General features: G+C 41.4%; 1 protein-coding gene across 1 annotated transcript in view; it reads left to right on the top strand.

Annotated features, from left to right (window-relative positions):
• Positions 1–17,852, top strand: part of Mctp2 (multiple C2 and transmembrane domain containing 2) — a 181,008-nt gene that overhangs the window by 37,504 nt on the left and 125,652 nt on the right. Inside the window, exons 8-9 of the mRNA XM_055623671.1 lie at positions 9,648–9,812; positions 12,025–12,155. Of these exons, the coding sequence (XP_055479646.1) occupies positions 9,648–9,812; positions 12,025–12,155 (296 nt within the window). The remainder of the gene's footprint in view (positions 1–9,647; positions 9,813–12,024; positions 12,156–17,852) is intronic.

The following is a 17,852-nucleotide window of genomic DNA, read 5'->3' as shown; positions in this document are numbered from 1 at the left end:
AGAATTCTTAATATTTCTGAGAGAGAGAGAGTGAGAGAGAGAGAGAGAGAGAGACTAAGACCCTCTCCCATTCAGAAATCCATGGGTCCAATGTTCTGATGGCACACACTGATTATAGCGTATCCGTTCTGCATTTTAAACATGTTAACAGAACCATGGGAAGGTAACTGGTCCTCGTCCTATCTCACTTGATTTCTCGCCCTCTTGTCCGTGTTCAGAAACAGATCGGGGCATGATAAACAATGGTGTGCTGCAATCTCAAACACTCTCCACCTTTGTGTTATTCCTTTATAGTCACTAGAGGGTAGGAGAACATCATTTCTCACCACAGAAGGGAATCCAGCTCTCACTTTCTGTATTAAGAGTTGCTGTAACCACCCAGAGCAGTAAAGTTTCCCAGAATGCTTTGGTGAAGCCTGACAAAGCAGTATTTTCTCCTTTATTGATTCGGCTGCTGCACTAAAACACCGGTACTGTACATCAATAACCATCTTTACTTAGGGAGCTTCAGTCTGTGGAAGAGCACTGGCAGTTTGTGGGAGAACATAAAGGCGAGAAACAGAAATTGTGAGCCTGGGGAATATTGGAGTCTAGGGAGGACAGGAGAGGTTATGGAACAATGGCCAAAGGAACGAAGAGGGGTAGGAAAAACGTCGGCAGCCTGGATAAAGATATCAAAAATATGAAGGGGACAGAGGATCCAGAGAGCAGTATTTATATATAGATAGGACAGAGTTATGTGTTGAGGCTGAGCTGTCGGCCTTATTTTTGTCTTCCTTCCTGGAATTTTGACCTCAGTGACTGATGCCCAAAGCCAGTACATACATTTAGTAAGATCTCAAACAAGTAAAACTTTGATAAACGGTAGAGATATTCATATGCGAGACATGAAGATTATACCTTGATGAGCTCTTAATAATGATGTCGCTGTCTTTGCTTTGGGAAGTATGCAGCTTAAAGAGGGGAGCAAGGCAGCTTGTCAATTGACAAGGAGTCACTGGGTAATTATACACCCGCCGCCATTAACACTATAAACATAGTTATAAGTCTCTCCAACCATCTACCTTTTGGTATTTTTAAACCAGAAATTTTATTTAATTATTTAACAATATTTCGGCTTTTACATGTATAAATGTCTGTTGTACGTATATCTGTGCAACACATGCAGATATGGGGCTTTGGGAGGGGAGGGGAGGGGAGGGGAGGGAGTTGAATTCCCTGCAACTGGAGTTACAGATGGTTGTGAGCCACCATGCGGGTGCTGCAAATTGAACTCAGATCGTCTCGAAGAGTGGTTCTCAACCTGTGGGTTGCAACTGCTTTGGGTTGCATATCAGATGTCCTGCCGGTCAGATAGTCACATGACGATTCATAACAGTAGCAACGCTTCAGTTGTGAAGTAGCCACAGAATCATTGTATGTTTGGGGAGGGGGGGTCACCACAACCTGAGGAACTACACTTAGAGGGTCACAGCGCTAGGAAGGCTTGAACCCCTGCTCTAGAAAAGCAGCCAGTGCCCTTAACTCCTGAACCATTTCTCTACCCCATACAGCCTTCTTTTTTCGGGATTTTTATATTATATCTAACGTTAGGAAATGTCCGAGAGGAAGATTACTTAGCCGTGTATATAGAACAATATATTTCTGTCCTAGCTATGGCATAGCGGGGATTTCGCTTCAGTCTGATTCTTATAATGCCTTTATTTAGATGATTGCGTCTTCTTCTTTGTAACTTTTGTGTTTTTGCGTTACCTCAAATGTTCCTGAATAAGAGTCTTTGTGGTGTGTTTTAAAAGGTATTTTTGATAATTTGCCCTAGATTTCAATGTGGATGGATGGCTTTTAAGCTGGGCTTAGCTTCTACCCATAAAAATCTCTTAAAATGAGCATCGAGCGGAGAATTTGGGGTTTGATATAATAGATCATGGACTGGCATCTCCCTCTTTTCACACTTCTACTGTGCACGCACGCCTATGCACACAAGTATACAGGGTGGCCAGGGCTGCTCCAAGACTCACTTGAGTGTATTGTGATGCCCAATTCAGCTCCACACAAGAACACTCACAGCAGTTATGACCCTCAGACAGTTTAATGCAAGAGGACTCAGAAAGGTAACTTAGGCAGGGCAGCAGATCAGTGATGGTGCCTAGACAGATTGTAGCTCTATTTTCTCTCTCTCTCTCTCTCTCTCTCTCTCTCTCTCTCTCTCTCTCTCACACACACACACACACACACACACACATGCCTATGCACACAAATGCACACACAAATGCATACATACCCACAGTTGGGGAGGGGGTTCTCTGCATCTGTGCTGTAAAGATGTCTGAACACATGTTCCTTTAGCTATGGATTTCCTGTGCCTTGCATGCATTTTCATCAAGATGAGTACATACCCTCCCACAGCTCTTCCTTTGACCTTCTGATTCACACATTAATATGTCAGCTATCTAAGATAAGAGAGGACCCACACTAGTATAACATTTTTATTGTCTGTTATGAAATTACTTGACTAATGGTGCCAACTTTTGGGCCGTTTGGCTTTGCAGACTTTTATTGCAGTTTCCATGTGTTATTGTGGAGGCTGAGCTCTGCGGGCTACACTTTCTGGGTCTCCTAATCATCTGTGCTCCAGCTGGCTTGGTATGAGAGGAGAAACTGGCACAAAGCTTGTTTGATGTAGAAGAACTTAGACTGAGGGAGGATTGTGAAAGAATTTGAAGGGGCTCCCTGTCTGTCTGTCTGCCTGCCTCTCTATCTGTCTGTCTATTGTCTGTTATTAATGAGCTGTTATGTTCCCAAATCTTACCCAAGAAAAGGAGTGAGTTAATGATTCTTCAGTCTGTCTGCAGTTAGGGTTAAAACAAATAAACAACAGCTGTTTTTATTCAAATAGGTGTCTTTGCCATTGACTATCTCGATCAACGCTTCTCACTATACACATTTCTCTATGAGAACCCTTCATGCCTTGTTGCTGTATGAACCTGGGATCAGTGTGAGGGAATCCCTGACGTAAGAGGTAGCATGAAACGAGTCAAAGGTGCCGTATGTTTTCAGTGAGCAGAGTGCTTCCTGTTTATTAATTTGCTCATTTTCATTTGCACATGTACTTCAGTGTCTGGTCATAGTGACACAGGTGCACTATTTATTTTGGTTAAACCCATAGGCTTGGTTCAGGCTGTCGTCACATATATCTCTGTTCATAAATCTCTCCCTCTCTCTCCACGTCTCTTATTTTTAAATCTAGTGTATCTAATCTATATATCTCTATCTTATTTCTACTTCAAAGTATCATCTACCATCTATCACTCTCCTCTATTGATTCTTTGTGTCAAGTCTTGGAGCTAGGATTGGAACTTCAAGTCTTAGGCTAACTACATGCTCTACCACTGAGCTCCACCTTGCCCTGTGTCTGTCTATTCGATGTCTGATGTCTTCTGTCTGTGACTCTAGTTGTGGCCCTCATGCTGAGAATCTCAACCCTGATCCTTCTGCTGCCTTTTAAGAAGCTGGTATCAACAGGAGACTGGGCACAGTGTCCTCTGGGGGTGGGGGGATCTCCTCCTTTCTGGAGACTGCAGCCATTTTCGGGTCAGGCTGTCAATCTGCTAGAGCTCTGTAAGCTTATATGTGCTCTGGGGCACAGAGCCAGGGCACCATCTCCCTAGCCATTTGATCATGTCTGTCTTCTCAGTAGCATTAACCTCAGTCATGTACCAAAGTTTGTTATAGAATGTTGTCTTAAAGTAGAAATGCTGTTCTGGAGTATAAATATGAATTAGAGAAATTGAGTGTGTGGGGTGTGTATTCAGAGCCATAAAATGAGACCCTCTCTTAGTCCTATAAGTGGGTGGGGAGGGCCCAAGTCTGCACAGCCAAGCTCTCAAGAAGACTGGAATGAGTGAGTAAAAGAGACACAGCAGCATGGAGATGGCCATCCAAAATAGTGGAGGACCTGGAAAGAGCCAGGGATCATATTATAAGGCTTCAAACAACCTGTTCCTAAATAGAACCCATGAACCAATCACAGCTGGAAATTGTTACAATGCCTTTAAAAGTCTATTTGAAAACATTTTTGCTTGTTAGTTTTTTGAGGCAAGTTTTCACCACGTAGCTGTGGCTGATCTAAAACCCATTATGTAGATGAAACTGGCTTTAAAATTATATGCTTCTCCTACCCCATTCTCCTTCCCACCTCCCCACAAGGGCTGAGATTATGGGTGTGCACCACTATGCCCAGTTCACATGCAAATACAACTTCTTAATTTAATTTTATTCTTTCACTTTTGAATCAAGAGCTCTCATAACTAGTACCAAAAGTTTTCACTAGCCCTCCAGGCGCCTCTGAAACATACTGTGGTCTGAGAGCCATTGACATTGGTTAGAGAGTGATATAGGCTCCTGAAGATGGTGGAAGTTGATGGGAGAGATGTCAGGAAGGGTGGATGGCAGCTTGGACGATGCTAGCTCTTGGAGGATAGGAACCTGGATGGAGTTAGGATGCAGTAAGGAGTGGCTCAGGGGCAAAGTAGAAGAAAATTCTTGGGCTTCAGTGTTAGCCATGTACTTTCAATCACCTAAGAGTGAGACCAGTGCCACATACTTTATTTTAGATCCTGAATATGAGGATATTTGCTGTATTTTAAAATTAGGTCAATAAGTAGAAAAACTTATATAATAGACTTAAAGTCCAAGGCAGTTGACATAAAAAATAAGTATTATAACTATTGCAGTATAATGATTGAGCTCCCCCAGAGGTCATGTCAAAGAAATAACCTTATGGGTCACGTGATCTTTACCTTTTTACCCTGCTAATAATAGAAAATGTATTTTTCTTGTCCTAAATTCAGAGAGTTAGAGAGCACTTATAGTCCCTGTCTATTTACTAAATCTTTTAATTGAGTTTTTATTTTCCCATATAAAACATGAGTTTTGATATTTCTTTATTACTAAGGGAACTTAATGAATACAGAACTTTTATAACTACATGCAATGTTTGTATAGTTGGAACTTTGGATACAAGTACAACTGTAAATATAAATCTCATCTTCCATGTGCATGTTTGTGTGGGAAACGTAGAAAGTTTTCTTTTTAACAATATGTGAGGATTTTGTGTGGTTCTGGCAGAGCTGATGGCCCTAAGACCTTCTTTGATGACGTAGGGAGCTGCAGAGGGGGCCTGTTCTGGAAGCTAGTTCCCTAGATACGTGGATCTGCTCTCACTGGGCTGTAAAGCTGTTGACAGGAAGCAGTAGTTTTACATGTTGAAAACACTTGAAAGGAATATTTCAGTGAAGCCTTTTATAGACTGAGGGCTTGTCCTCAAAGCCCTGCCAAGAAATGGCCAATGGAGTTGGAGCTCTGCTTGGCTAGTCAATTTTCAAACACAGGTGGTTGAATTTTTTTTTTTTTCATGCATTTTCTTCTGCTGGCTATCTGTGTTGTCACAGAGACTTTAGAAACATAACGAATAGGTCACAAATAGGATAGGTCGGCAACACGAGGCTCTTACACTGCCACCACTGAAAAAATTAATGTATTATACATTATTTCACATCTCATGTTCCCACACTTGTCACTGTTTTTACTTGTTACTTTGCTTATTTTGTGTGGTACATATATGTGTGTATATAGGTATATATACACATATATATGTAGCATGTGTTCATATGTGTGTGAGTGGGCTGTGTGTGCCCGTGTGGAGATCTGAGGAAATCCTTGGTTGTCCTGCTTTTACCACTCTCTGCCTTATTTCTTGAGACAGGGTGTATCACAGATCCTGGAGCTAATCTTTGGCCTGGCAGTCAAGCTGCAGCCATTTTGATGTCTCCATCTTCATCTACACCACTAGCATTTTGGCTACTCAGCCCTGGCTGTCTTTTTGTGTGGATGATGTGCTGAGTGTGCTTCTGAAACAAACGCTCTTCACCACTGAACCGTCACATCAGCCCCTCTGTCTTCCTTCATCTCTCATTCCTTTTTCCTTCCTCCTTTGTTTCTTCTTCTTTTTTAATTCTCTGGTAATTATTTGCGCATTCCATCCTGCAGTTTGCCGGGGGTGGGGGGTGGGGGGTGGGGGTGAGGGGACAGTTGAATGGAGTCTTGCTGTTGAAGGCTGGAAACTGACCTCTTAGCTCCCAGCTCGACATTCTGCCTTGAGCTTGTGTTTTCACTTACCACTTAATGGCAACAGGCTGCAAGCCACAGTATAAACCCTGTATAAATACAGTCACTCTGAGCATCTATTCCTGTATGAGAGCCTTTTGAGATCCTGAAGTGAATCTTGGCATTACTTGATATGAGCAGAAGTTCCGTAGCACACAGACTCTGCTTCTTCCCGCTGAGTTCTGGTTGTGGGGTTATTGTGACTCAGAAGTTAAGAAATCTTTGGAAAGTTGCTTCGTTTGCAGGGAAATCAGTATGCTTAATAAGCTGAGTATCACACCTTGTTTCTATTTTTCTATTAATAATTGATGTGTACACTTTCAATGGACATCACTTTTTCTTTCTTAGAAGAGTGAGTGCGGATCCTATGGAGTGGGGTCCCAGACGGAGAGAGATGAATGGGTCACATAGAAATACTAAAAGGTTCTGATCCTTGGGAAGGGAGGAGGGAAATGACATAATCCTGATACACTATATTTTATCCCTCCTGTCTGTGGAGGAATTAGGGTCAGGACCCAGAAACTTTGCTCTATCAGCTGGTGTTTGTTTCAGCTCAGGTGGGGTGGGCTTCCCCTTTGATGGGTCATTTCCTCCTCTCCTATCGTATTCCAGGCTGCATTAAGATGACAAATTTCCCTTATAGGCAGGAACAAAGACATGAAAACCCTAGCTATTCAGCTAACCGAGTGCAGATGAGTCAATTTATTGTGGGGAAAAAGGCGATGTTGAAGAACAAAATAGATTTCACTAACTTGGCTGTGCTGTAGGGCACACACTAGATGCCTGGTTCTGCCATGCTCTGTCTCTTCTTTTGGGGAAGAAATGCTGAAGGAAGTTTAAAGAGTGTCCTTAGATCATATACAAGTACATAGCATGTGGGGTTTGCAAGCAAAATGTTTTTTTGAGGTCAGATAAGTAAAATAAAAGTCTTACTTTCTTTCCTGTATGTGAACTCTGTAATAAATATTTCTCTTCTTCCACCCTGCCTTTAAGAGGGAGGGGGGAGAAAAGAAAAGAAACCTTGGCCAGTGAATGAGCAAGTCTATCAGATCAAATATGACTGTGTTAAATACTGAAATGTTCAAAGTCCTACTGAGATAGATAAAGGCTTTGATGGAAAGAGGATATTTCCCAGGGACATTACAAGCCATAATCCAGATGTTACAGTATAACGCAACGAGTGTCCATGGATAGATCAGGAGCTTCAGCCAAGTGGTGCCTGATGCAGGCCTCAGCCTTGCCCTCCCATGCTGCTCTGCCATATGGAACCCATCTCCAGCCCCCTTAATAACCAGCTTTGGATTCCATTTTCACAGAGCTCATGGAGCTAAGTGGGGCTGCTTTATGGACAAGTTAGATAGAGGCCTTTCCAAGATAAACACCCAATTTGAAATTAGGACATACCGCACTGTAAAATTATTTTAGGACATATTTCATGGACATGCTGCCATTTTTCTTAGGCAATTGCCAGACTGCAGGATGCCCTTTGATCCTCTGTGGACATTACTCCCTGTTTTAGAAAAGGGATTTTGAAATAGTTGCACTGTTGAGGGAGGAATATATCTGTCGGGACTTTGAAGCATGGTCGTGGGACAGGTCATGCTTTAGCCTGTTGGTTAGAAGTCAAACTTTTAAGAAGGAAAAGACAGCAAAAGAGGGAATTACAGCAAGACTTATGAGTCAAAATCTCATTTTTCTTTTAAAGGCAGACATTTCAACCCATGCACGCAATAAGCTATAAAATGTGTAAGTATATATTCTGTGTTTTTATGCACATCTGTAGATGCGGACACACATAAATGTATGTTTGTATTATGTGCTGCTTTTGTGATGTGATTTTAACAAAGTCATTTATTTTAAAATATTTTGCATCTTTTATTATTGAATATATTGTATAGAAGACCAAATAACAGTTAGGCATTAAGAAATGATCCTTTTTTGCAGGGGGGAGGGTGGGAAGAAGAGTTTCTCTCAGATTTAATTATTTTCCAATTGCATGTTTTGGCCTGCATTAGTATTTCTCTCTCTAGCTCTCTCTCGCTCTCTCTTTTCTAATACATGCATGGAAGAAAATCCTTATGATCATGGATAAAAGCTGGGAGCACATCTTTTCATACAAGTAATTTTGTTTAAGGTTACCATACAATGTTCAGCAAAATACTCAGAGTGCCATTGGCACATCACTTCCTGAGGATGGTGGATGATATATTAATAATGTGGACCTCGCTGACTACTAGTTAGGATAAATTGTGACTGCCTGGTGTTTGAGCAAACTGGTGTCCAAGTGACCACAAAGACATAGGATGCAGATGATATGAATGGCTACACAGGGTTAGCAATGGATTGATTTCTTCTGATACTCAGTTCCATTTACATTCTTCAGTCCAGTGATTCTTTCCCCTAAAGAAAGCTCTATATGCTCTTTCCAATTCATTAATCAAGCAGAATTTGGAAATGAACTCTGCCAACTAAATGCAGCCTGTAGATCAGGTGGACATCCTATCTCAAAACAGCTAAGTCTGGAGAGACCATTAAGAAGTTAGGGCCATGAGAACCTCACAAGGTTTTGAACAATGCCAACGGGATGATGGTTCATTGCGGTGAGAGTAATTGTGGCATGTGGGTTTTATAAAAATAAATGTGTATTTTTCTCTAAAATGTTTTAGTGAGATAAACCTATGAAGAGAGAGATGAAATGAAAGTTGGTGGAATGGTGAAATTAGTGAGTCAGGATATGAAGATTGTTTCTACTACTTATTCCAAAGCTTAAAAATCATATAATGGGTATTAGAAAAAGGACAGCCACCATCTTTATCATTTAATAATAGATATTTGTCTTCTTTCTATATTGTGTTTAAGCCTATAAAAGTTAAGGGTTTCTTAGTTCTTCTGGGCTTCAGGGACTCTGAGATATAGTTTATCTCCCCCCCCCCCCTTGTCAACAGACCCTCTCACACCTCACCCTCTAGAGCCACACAGCTTATTTGGCTAGCTAGGTCACTGTAAGCTACACTGGAGTTGTGGCTCCTCTCACAGTGTCACGGAGCTTCTTTAATACTAGCCTGAAGAGTGAGGGGGAGATAGGATAAATTTAAATGTGACAGATAAATCCACAGTCAGTATTGCAAGATCCCCAAAAGCGTTTTGTCCCTTAGAGCTCTGTTTTCAAAAGTGCCTTTCCTCCCTTCCAACTAGTCAAATAGCCAAAACCCAGCTCAAGGATTTCTATAAAAGAGCTCATCAGAGTGGGAGTACAGAGCAGAGCCAAATCCACATGTTGCTCGTGCCTGTCTTTGCTGGATTGGAAGCAAGTCACAGAACTGGAGCATGGATTTGCAAACTTCAAGAAAAATAATGCTTTTCCCCAAAGCTGGGAATGACTTCAGGCTACAACAGGGAGAGCTGGAATCCCTGAGTCTACCAGATTCTCTTTCAAGAGCAACCAACATTATCTGCTTGTTTGTTTGTTTGTTTGTTTATAGGCCTCTTTCATGCGCAACCTACGGCTCTCAGAGTCCCTGAGAAAGAACCAACTCTGGAATGGGATTATAAGTATAACACTGCTGGAAGGGAAGAATGTCTCAGGAGGGAACATGACAGAGATGTTTGTCCAGTTAAAACTGGGAGACCAGAGGTACAAAAGCAAGGTAAGTTCTGTTAATCCCACAGAGAATGTCATCCTTCCGACCAATAAAGATGTAAACATTTCTTACCCTATATTTCTTAAGAGTAAAGGCCACTTATTTTTAGCCTCTACTCAACTGTGTTAAAAATAGCCCTATAGAAAACAAAGCAAATGTATTGATGCCTTAAACTATGATGCTTGGTATAATTTATTTTCCCGTGTACTTCAGAGGCAGGGAAAGCTTATTAAAGGATAGTTCTGGATACATGGCTTATCTTTAGTTTGAGAGTAAGCAGCGTGGGCTTCATAGACAGCAGGAAAAGGGTAGATGAATGTTCTTCATCACTCTAAAACAAAGCAGCATACGACGTGAGAACATTAAAATGTTGGAGATACGTAAAAATAGTTTCAACATTGTAGGTCCTGTTTTATCTTTTCCTTTTTAGCCTTAACACCAAACAAGATATGTGGTATTTCTGGGTCTTGCTACTTTTTTTTCTTCCTCTCTGGGAAAACAAAACAAAACAAAACAGGAAAACAAACAAACAAACAAAAAAAACCTATATAAAATAATAACAAAAAATTCCATATTCTTAACTGTTTGAACTATTTTGTACACATAAATTGTCTGATTCAATCCAGCCAATCTAAACTTCATTCAGTTCTTAATCTTAGTAATTTGGTGTGGATTGAACTAAAAAAATCATCATTTTCAAATAACAGAAATTAATTAGTTTTTATCTTTTATGTAACTATTTTATAACTATCAGATAGAAATATTTTGCATGTTTTATGAGTTAAAGTTGCTATGGTAATTGAAAGTTATGCCACTTGCAAGAATCCACATTAAAAAAAATAAAAAAGAAATCCTAGGAGGTTTTAAAAGCAGACCCAAAGATATTTGCACTGGGGTTTCTTGTCATCCAGGAAAACAACTTGGAAAGGGAGACAAGAAGGCAAGAGGCTGCGTGCTGCCCAAATTTCAGTGCAAAAATTCAAGATTAGACAATTAGACAACCTTCACTTCAGCATGAAAGAGTGGGAAGACAAGATACACAGCAAACAAGAGTATATTTAAAAAAAAATAAACAAAATAAAAAAGGAAAAGAGAGCATGAGTGAAATCTGAAAGATGTAGATCATCCTTTTAGGTAGATCATTGTAGGCAGAGCCTGGCCCTGAGTATACAGGAACGGTCACTTCCCTCTACGGAGAAGTCTTTAGCCAGTCATCGTCAGGATTTATGGAAAGCTTGTCCACCCCTGGGAACACTGGGCTGTTCAGTCGGAGGCGAAGGGTAGAGTGCACTTTCCTTGTGGGAGACGCTGTGCTAAATTTTTATTTCTGAGACATCTTTTCCTTCTTGGAATCTAAATTCTATGATCCAGTAAGACAAAGGTGGTATCCAAGTCCAGCTCAAATGTGTTTGTATGACATGACAACAGCTGAGGTGTAAAACTGCCCATGCTTTTTTCTTGTGTGGGAGTAGTTTGGTGGTGTTTTAAGAGTTGGCCTGTGGCCTTAGAGCCCAGACCCAGTCATTAATGCTTGAAATATTTATTCACAAAATAATCTATAAGAGAAAGAACAGTAGAGATCTTGCCAGCAAAGCCATCTCATGGGCGATTTGGTCATATTAAAAAGCTCTAAAACCTGTCTGTGATTTTTCTAAAATTCGTGTTGATTTTTTCAAGCATGACGGAGTAGAATTTTCTAGTTTACTCTTTGCCGTAGCACTGGGATTTACTATCTTTGGACTTAAAAGTGGACAGATTATGTGTCATCACGTATTACAGAGTTTTTGTTTAACGTGTCAAAAGATGTTACTTAAGCCCACAAAGTGTTAATTCATTTGATGCTTAGGCCAGGTCTGATATACACCAACACAGACATTGCCTGCGTTTGACTGAACAGTTAATGTTATCTTCTGTAGGAATGAGCAATTGCAGGCTCTTTGTGTGCTTGCGTGGTTTTTACAGTGTCTTGCGGTAGTCTTTTTAACTTGATGCACTTAAAATTGTTGCATTTGGGAAAACTGTCAAAAAAGAGTAGTCCTAGTTTGCTGAATCCTGGGTCCACAAGGGTCCCTGCTATCCTAGAAGTTAAGCGTATCATGCTAAGAGAGCAATCCGATCGCGGTGACTTCCTGCCCTGTAGACATGACATGAATGTGTAGCTGCTGTAGCCATGACCGATCTTCTGAGAAAGTAAACCCTGTAACTGCATGTTTTCTAGACACTGTGTAAGAGTGCAAACCCGCAGTGGCAGGAACAGTTTGACTTTCACTACTTCTCTGACAGGATGGGCATTTTGGACATTGAAGTGTGGGGAAAGGACAGCAAAAAGCGCGAGGAGCGACTGGGCACGTGAGTCACTCTGCTACTACTGGGGTTGGGAGCTCCTGACTGCACAGGGCTAGCTCTGAAAGAATGTCTTTTTTTTAATTTGGGTTGAGACTTGGACACCCGTATCCTGCCCCAATGGCCCAGCAGTAAGCTGGGCAGCCACTCCGTGCAAAAAGGGGGTTTGTTAGTTTTCTGATTGGTAAATGCAATTCAGTATTCACAACAGGCTTTACACATAAGAAGACAGCGTTTCCTACTCATCTATGAAAAGCTCATTTCAGGAACTCACGATGAGGATAGCATACTCAGCGGTCAGAGGGCAGGGGAAATGGTATCATATTCGCATTCAAATACCACAGATATTTGTACATCTTACATGCTTTGACTCTGGGTTACTAACAATACCTCACATAATGTAGAAGATGTGGAGTGGTTGTTAGATCCTAGAATGCCTTCATGAGGTTACTGTGTGCATATTCTTCAGAGCATATTCCTTGATTGGATTCATGCAAGTAGACTCTGTGAATTCAAAGGGCCCACTGCAGTCTGTGAGTCCAGAAACCTCCATAGAAGGTTGTGTGCTATCTCAGACCATTGGGATGTATTTGCAAACATTTCCAAGATTTCATTTTAGTTTCACCAAATAGTAAAGAAGAAGAAGGTGAGTTGTTCCCCATGACAGAACATTTCAATGTCCTTGATGGATTTTTGTGACAAACTATCATAGAATCTGAAGCAGTTGCAAAGCTATTCTGTTGTTTATTTGTTTACTCTGGACTCTTAACAACTGAATTGAGGGGTCCCCATGGGCAGCCAATAATAATGTGAGAAGTACAGTTTCTTGAGAAGATTGTAGTGAGGAATACAGTTGCATCACCAGCTCTATGCCTGGCCTGTAGAATGCACAAAGGAAGTACTCGCAGGAGCTCATCTTAGCTCTGATCTCAAGCAGAAGAGCCCTGCAAGCTAGGGAGAACAAGCTGTCCTTGGGTCAAGAACGATGAATTCCAGAGCCAGGGTTTGGGGCTTTAAGGATGCTATTCTTTGCAGCAAATCATTCTTTTCCCCCCCCTTCCCCTAGATCCATAATTTGTATATGAATCTTAAATGTGGAACACAAATGTTTAAAGGGATGCCAGCAGCTATGGGTTGTCAGCTTCCAGCCTGGAGCCTGAGCTCAGGACTGTGTGCTGAGCCATGGCTGATAGATGAGAGAGCGCTTTCACCTTCCTATGCAGCCAGTACACCTTGATATTTAGGACTCCAGCCAAGGACAAGGACTTATTACTCAAAACTAAAGATTAAAATAACTTACCTGCTCCAACCCATTTATTTAACAGTGAGGGACTATAGAGAGAACAGTGAAAGTTCAGGGGGAGATGTGGCAATCCTTCAGAAAATGGTCTCTCTCTGGGCATCTCTTAGTGCAGAGTGTGGAACCCTGCAGTGCCGTGTTCGCCTTTCTTGTCATCTGCATCTCATCCTTCTGAAGTAGCTGCAATGAGAACTTAGCAGCCACAGAAATCCTCCCTTGCTTCTCAACACGGCTTTCCTGTTGCATGGTATTCCCTGGCATGTAACAAGATACTTGTAGCAGACTGGCTCTCGTCCATCTGACGCCAATCACTTCCCACATTTACATGGAAACAGGCATGTGCCTCTGCACACAATGACCACATTCCGTTATGCATGGCCAGGTGCCCGCTAAGGGAACAGACAGCCAGAGCTATGGCAGGGACGTAGAGATGCCTTTCACCCCACACCTGCCCAACACAGCGGGCTTTGCCTTCCAGTTCTTCTCATGCATCCTCAGTTGCCTTGTCTGGTGGGCAGCACTCTTGGCTTTGTTAAGTCCGCTGGGCCATCTGGGTGCATTGCATAGCAAGCTGGGTCATGCCATACACCTCACATCCAGGAGGCGTGGGCTGGTGTTTGACAGTCTCTCATGTCCAGTTACTAGTCTGATCTTGCTTTTTTTCTTTTTTCCTCTCTCCCCTGACCACATATGGGAACTGAAATGCCTCAGACATTTCCCGGTGCCTCTAACATCCTCAGCTTGCTGACATGCCAGAGCCCTGACAGTATCAAGGGCAGTAGGATCAGAAAGTCAGGACCCAGGCTAAGTGAGGAAGCCCAGAGAACTCTGCGTCCCAAAGTGTTATCTGCACAGTGGGTATTTGGGCCTCCTGTGATGAATGGCCTGCGGTTATTTTAGTAGGTGTAAATAATAATGCCTTGCATGTCTCATGTCACTGCATTGTCATGTTTCCGTCACACAATAGGAAATGCTTGTTCCAAGTGAGTGTTGTGTGGCTTCTCAGAGACAAAAAATAACTGAAGACGTCCTGTATGGCCTGTTTTTTTTTTTTTTTTTTTGTCATTTGAGTATTCATTTATTATTTTAGCAATTTCCTGTTTAGAACTGAGATGCCTACCTGTCTGCTGATCATTCTGCCCTTCCTCTTTATGGATTGGAAAGGAGTTTTGTTTCTTTTTTGGGCATCCTTTTCCTTTTTCCCCTCCGGCAATACAAGAGATAACAAAAATGTCTCCTGAGAGACCTGGGTCTGTGCAGCATTGCCTGGCAATGAACATGAGGTCTTTACTCGCATAGAATACCGCTTCGCAGATCTAATGATTGACATACCATAGCAGAAAAAGGTGTCTGAAGTTTGTAACCCTACTACCCAGGAGGCTCAGGAGTGGGGATCGTGAAGGTTGAGGCTAGCCTAGGCTACACAGCAAAACCCTGTCTTGTAAACAAAAACAAACAAACCATTGTATTAGCATGCAGTTATCCCTGGCCTTACTGGTAGGCCTTTCTTATGAGTTGCATTTTCTCAAAATGTCAACTAAAAAAATCACTTAGCTGAGTGTGTGAGCGTGCATGTGTCTGCAGGTGTGCATGTATCAAGTCATTCATGTGAGGGCCAAAGGACAAGTTTCAGGAGTTGACTCTTTCCTTCCACCGTGGATTCATAGGTTCGAACTCAGCTCATAAAGCTTGGCCACAAATACATTCAAAGCGCTGTTTACCCAAGCAGCCACCCTACCAGCCCTGAATTTCAACACTTTTATCTCCTAAAGTTTTCTTTCTTTTGTAGTGTTCACTCTAAGGCTTAGCTATTCTTACTTCAACTATCCAAAATAGAATACTCTCTAGCAGTGTAAACAAATGCTCACTGTCTCGTAAAGTCCAGCTTCTATCTTATTTTGGAGAACACAGTCATGTTGATACCTTGAAACCCCACTAAAGAAAATCTCCTTGGTAAAGCTTCCCATTGTAAATCGTTTGATACGGGGAAGAAACACATCACGGGGGTTGTGTGTGGAGGAAGAGTTACTATGCGATTTTGGCAATGAACTCGTTGTGTGTCTTTCTCTTTGGCTGTATAATGGAGTCCATTACCAACATTCAAGTCAGTAACTGTAGCGATATCCATAGACATTATCTACAGTGAGCATTACATTACTGTCATTAATTTTGGCATTTTTCTGCATTTGGCAAGTACAGATCTTTATAATATTTTAAATGAAAATTATTTGATTCTGGTAAATTAAGTATAACCAGTAAAATTCAGTATGTTTTTCAAAATATAGATCTTAATTTTTTCTTTTTTTTGTATAAGTGAACAGGGGCCATGTTCAAGAATATTTACTTACTGGAGTATGAACAGTAGTACCATTCAGGATTTACAGATGGAATAAATTTGCTTATAGGAGCTGGGCTCACACAAATGATAGCAGTCTTTAGATTAACTTTTCCCTGCATCTATGTTCTGAGGCTCTCTGGAGTCTGACTTCTCTTCTGCCACAGCACACACACTCATGGGTTTTATCTGACCTTCAGGTAAAGATGACGGGGTAAATGGAACCTCAAAGATGAAAATGCTTTCAGAAGAGCCAGCCTTCCTTGAGGACACGCTGCCTAACTTACTGGTTTTTTATAGGAAAAGCAACTATAAAAAGAAATCATCAGATCTGAGGCAGGGAGGGAACTTTCAAAGAAAGAAAGACTTAAGTCCAAGAGTAACCATCCCCAGTATGTTACAATATAACTACCAATACAAGCAGAGGAGGAAGCTTAGGAGTCTTCCTGAGTGGGGCCCCCAGCACAGAGTGAGTGATGAACACTTTTATGTGTGTGCCGAGGATCTTCCTGCTGGAATGGTAATCATTTCACCCATTTAGCCATCCTCCAGCCTCTGTTGTTAATGAAAAAAAAAAAAAAATATATATATATATATATAAAGAACAGATGAATATAAATTATCCGTTTTGTGCTGTTTCAAAGAAATCATTTTCTTAATGGATACATTCCATTTCAGGATGATTGGAAAGACTCCTGTTTCACAGAATATTCTAAACTTAGTTTGCAAAGGTTGAGAATGAGGATGCATACTCCTGTTTTGATCTGCCTCATAGTCAGTCCTCGGTCCCAGATGGTATCTTAAAGTGGCTCTGACATCCTTACCAGTTTATTAGTGGCTTTGAGGCAGTGAACAATCTGGGCTGGAATATTTCTCTGGACAAATTGCAGCCCATGTCGTTGATCTGCTTTTACAGCCAGGCTTGACACATTCACCGTTCTCTTCCTGTTCGCCCACTTCCTCAGCCTCTGAGATTTACAGCTTTTCAAACTACAGCACTCTTTCCTGCCCCTTGCATTTAAGCTAAAAGCTGACCAATCTGTAATATAAAACATGGAATTATGGTAATGAAGAAGAAGTTAAAAGCTATCACGGCAAGTCAAAGTTGGGCCAGTTAGGCTGACTGATATGGTAAAATTATGTGTTGAATTAAAACATTAAAATGTTGTGGGATTAATGGAGAAAGACAAGAACGAGAGGTCAGAAACAATGCTAAATCAGCACTTTAACAGCCTGTGGTGAGAAAGGGAAGTTTTAATAAATGTCTGTTGCAAGAAAAAAAAATAATAAAAGTAATTTAGTCACTGTTTCCTTCAGGTAGGTACAACTGCAAAATTCTCAGCCTCAACCTGGGAAATCCATTAATTTCATTGTCTTGTATACAGGGGAAGAATGATGGCTGTGAGATAATTAATCAAAAGAACAGGTTTTTATTCTTGGAGATTTGGGGAGAGTGTGTGGTTTTTCTCACCCCACTGGCATTATTATATTTTTAGCATTCATTTTATTCGCCAATACAGACCTCTATTATGTGATGGGTAGGCTAGAAAGTAGTGAGGGTTTAATACAAAATAATGAGGTGAATCTCCTCTCCTTTAGCACTAAATTTTAAGTGGCTGCAAGTAGCCCACAGTGGCCCTACCATTGTTAGGAAGGTTGTGGATCCTAGGATCATGCAAATAAACGCGGTTGTCTGGTTAAAAAAATGGAGTTTGGGAAACAGAGCGATATAAACAGAGATGTGTAAAGTAAGTAGTTGAGAGTAGGACAGAGAAGCCTGTCTTCTGTGTGGCGCCATGGACCAAGTAGCTTGCCATGTAAGCATGAAGAGTTAAAATCCAATAACCCATGTAGAAGCTATAAGCATCTGGTGTGAGCAGCTGTCATCTCAGCCCTGCTAAAGGGAGGTGGAAGTGGAGAAAGGAGAATCCCAGGGAGCTTGGGATCTAGTCAGCCTTGTACATACCACAGAAAAATAACCAAGAAGGCCTGTCCAAAACAGGGTAGAAGATGAGGACCAACAACTAAAGTTGTAGTCAGATCTTCACACCTACCCTATGGCACATAC

This window comes from Psammomys obesus, unplaced genomic scaffold (genome assembly GCF_907164565.1).
Source record: "Psammomys obesus unplaced genomic scaffold, mPsaObe1.curated_primary_1811, whole genome shotgun sequence".
NCBI classification, from domain to species: Eukaryota; Metazoa; Chordata; class Mammalia; order Rodentia; family Muridae; genus Psammomys; species Psammomys obesus.
The sequence above is the reverse complement of the archived record's forward strand: the minus strand, read 5'-3'. Positions and strand labels throughout refer to the sequence as shown.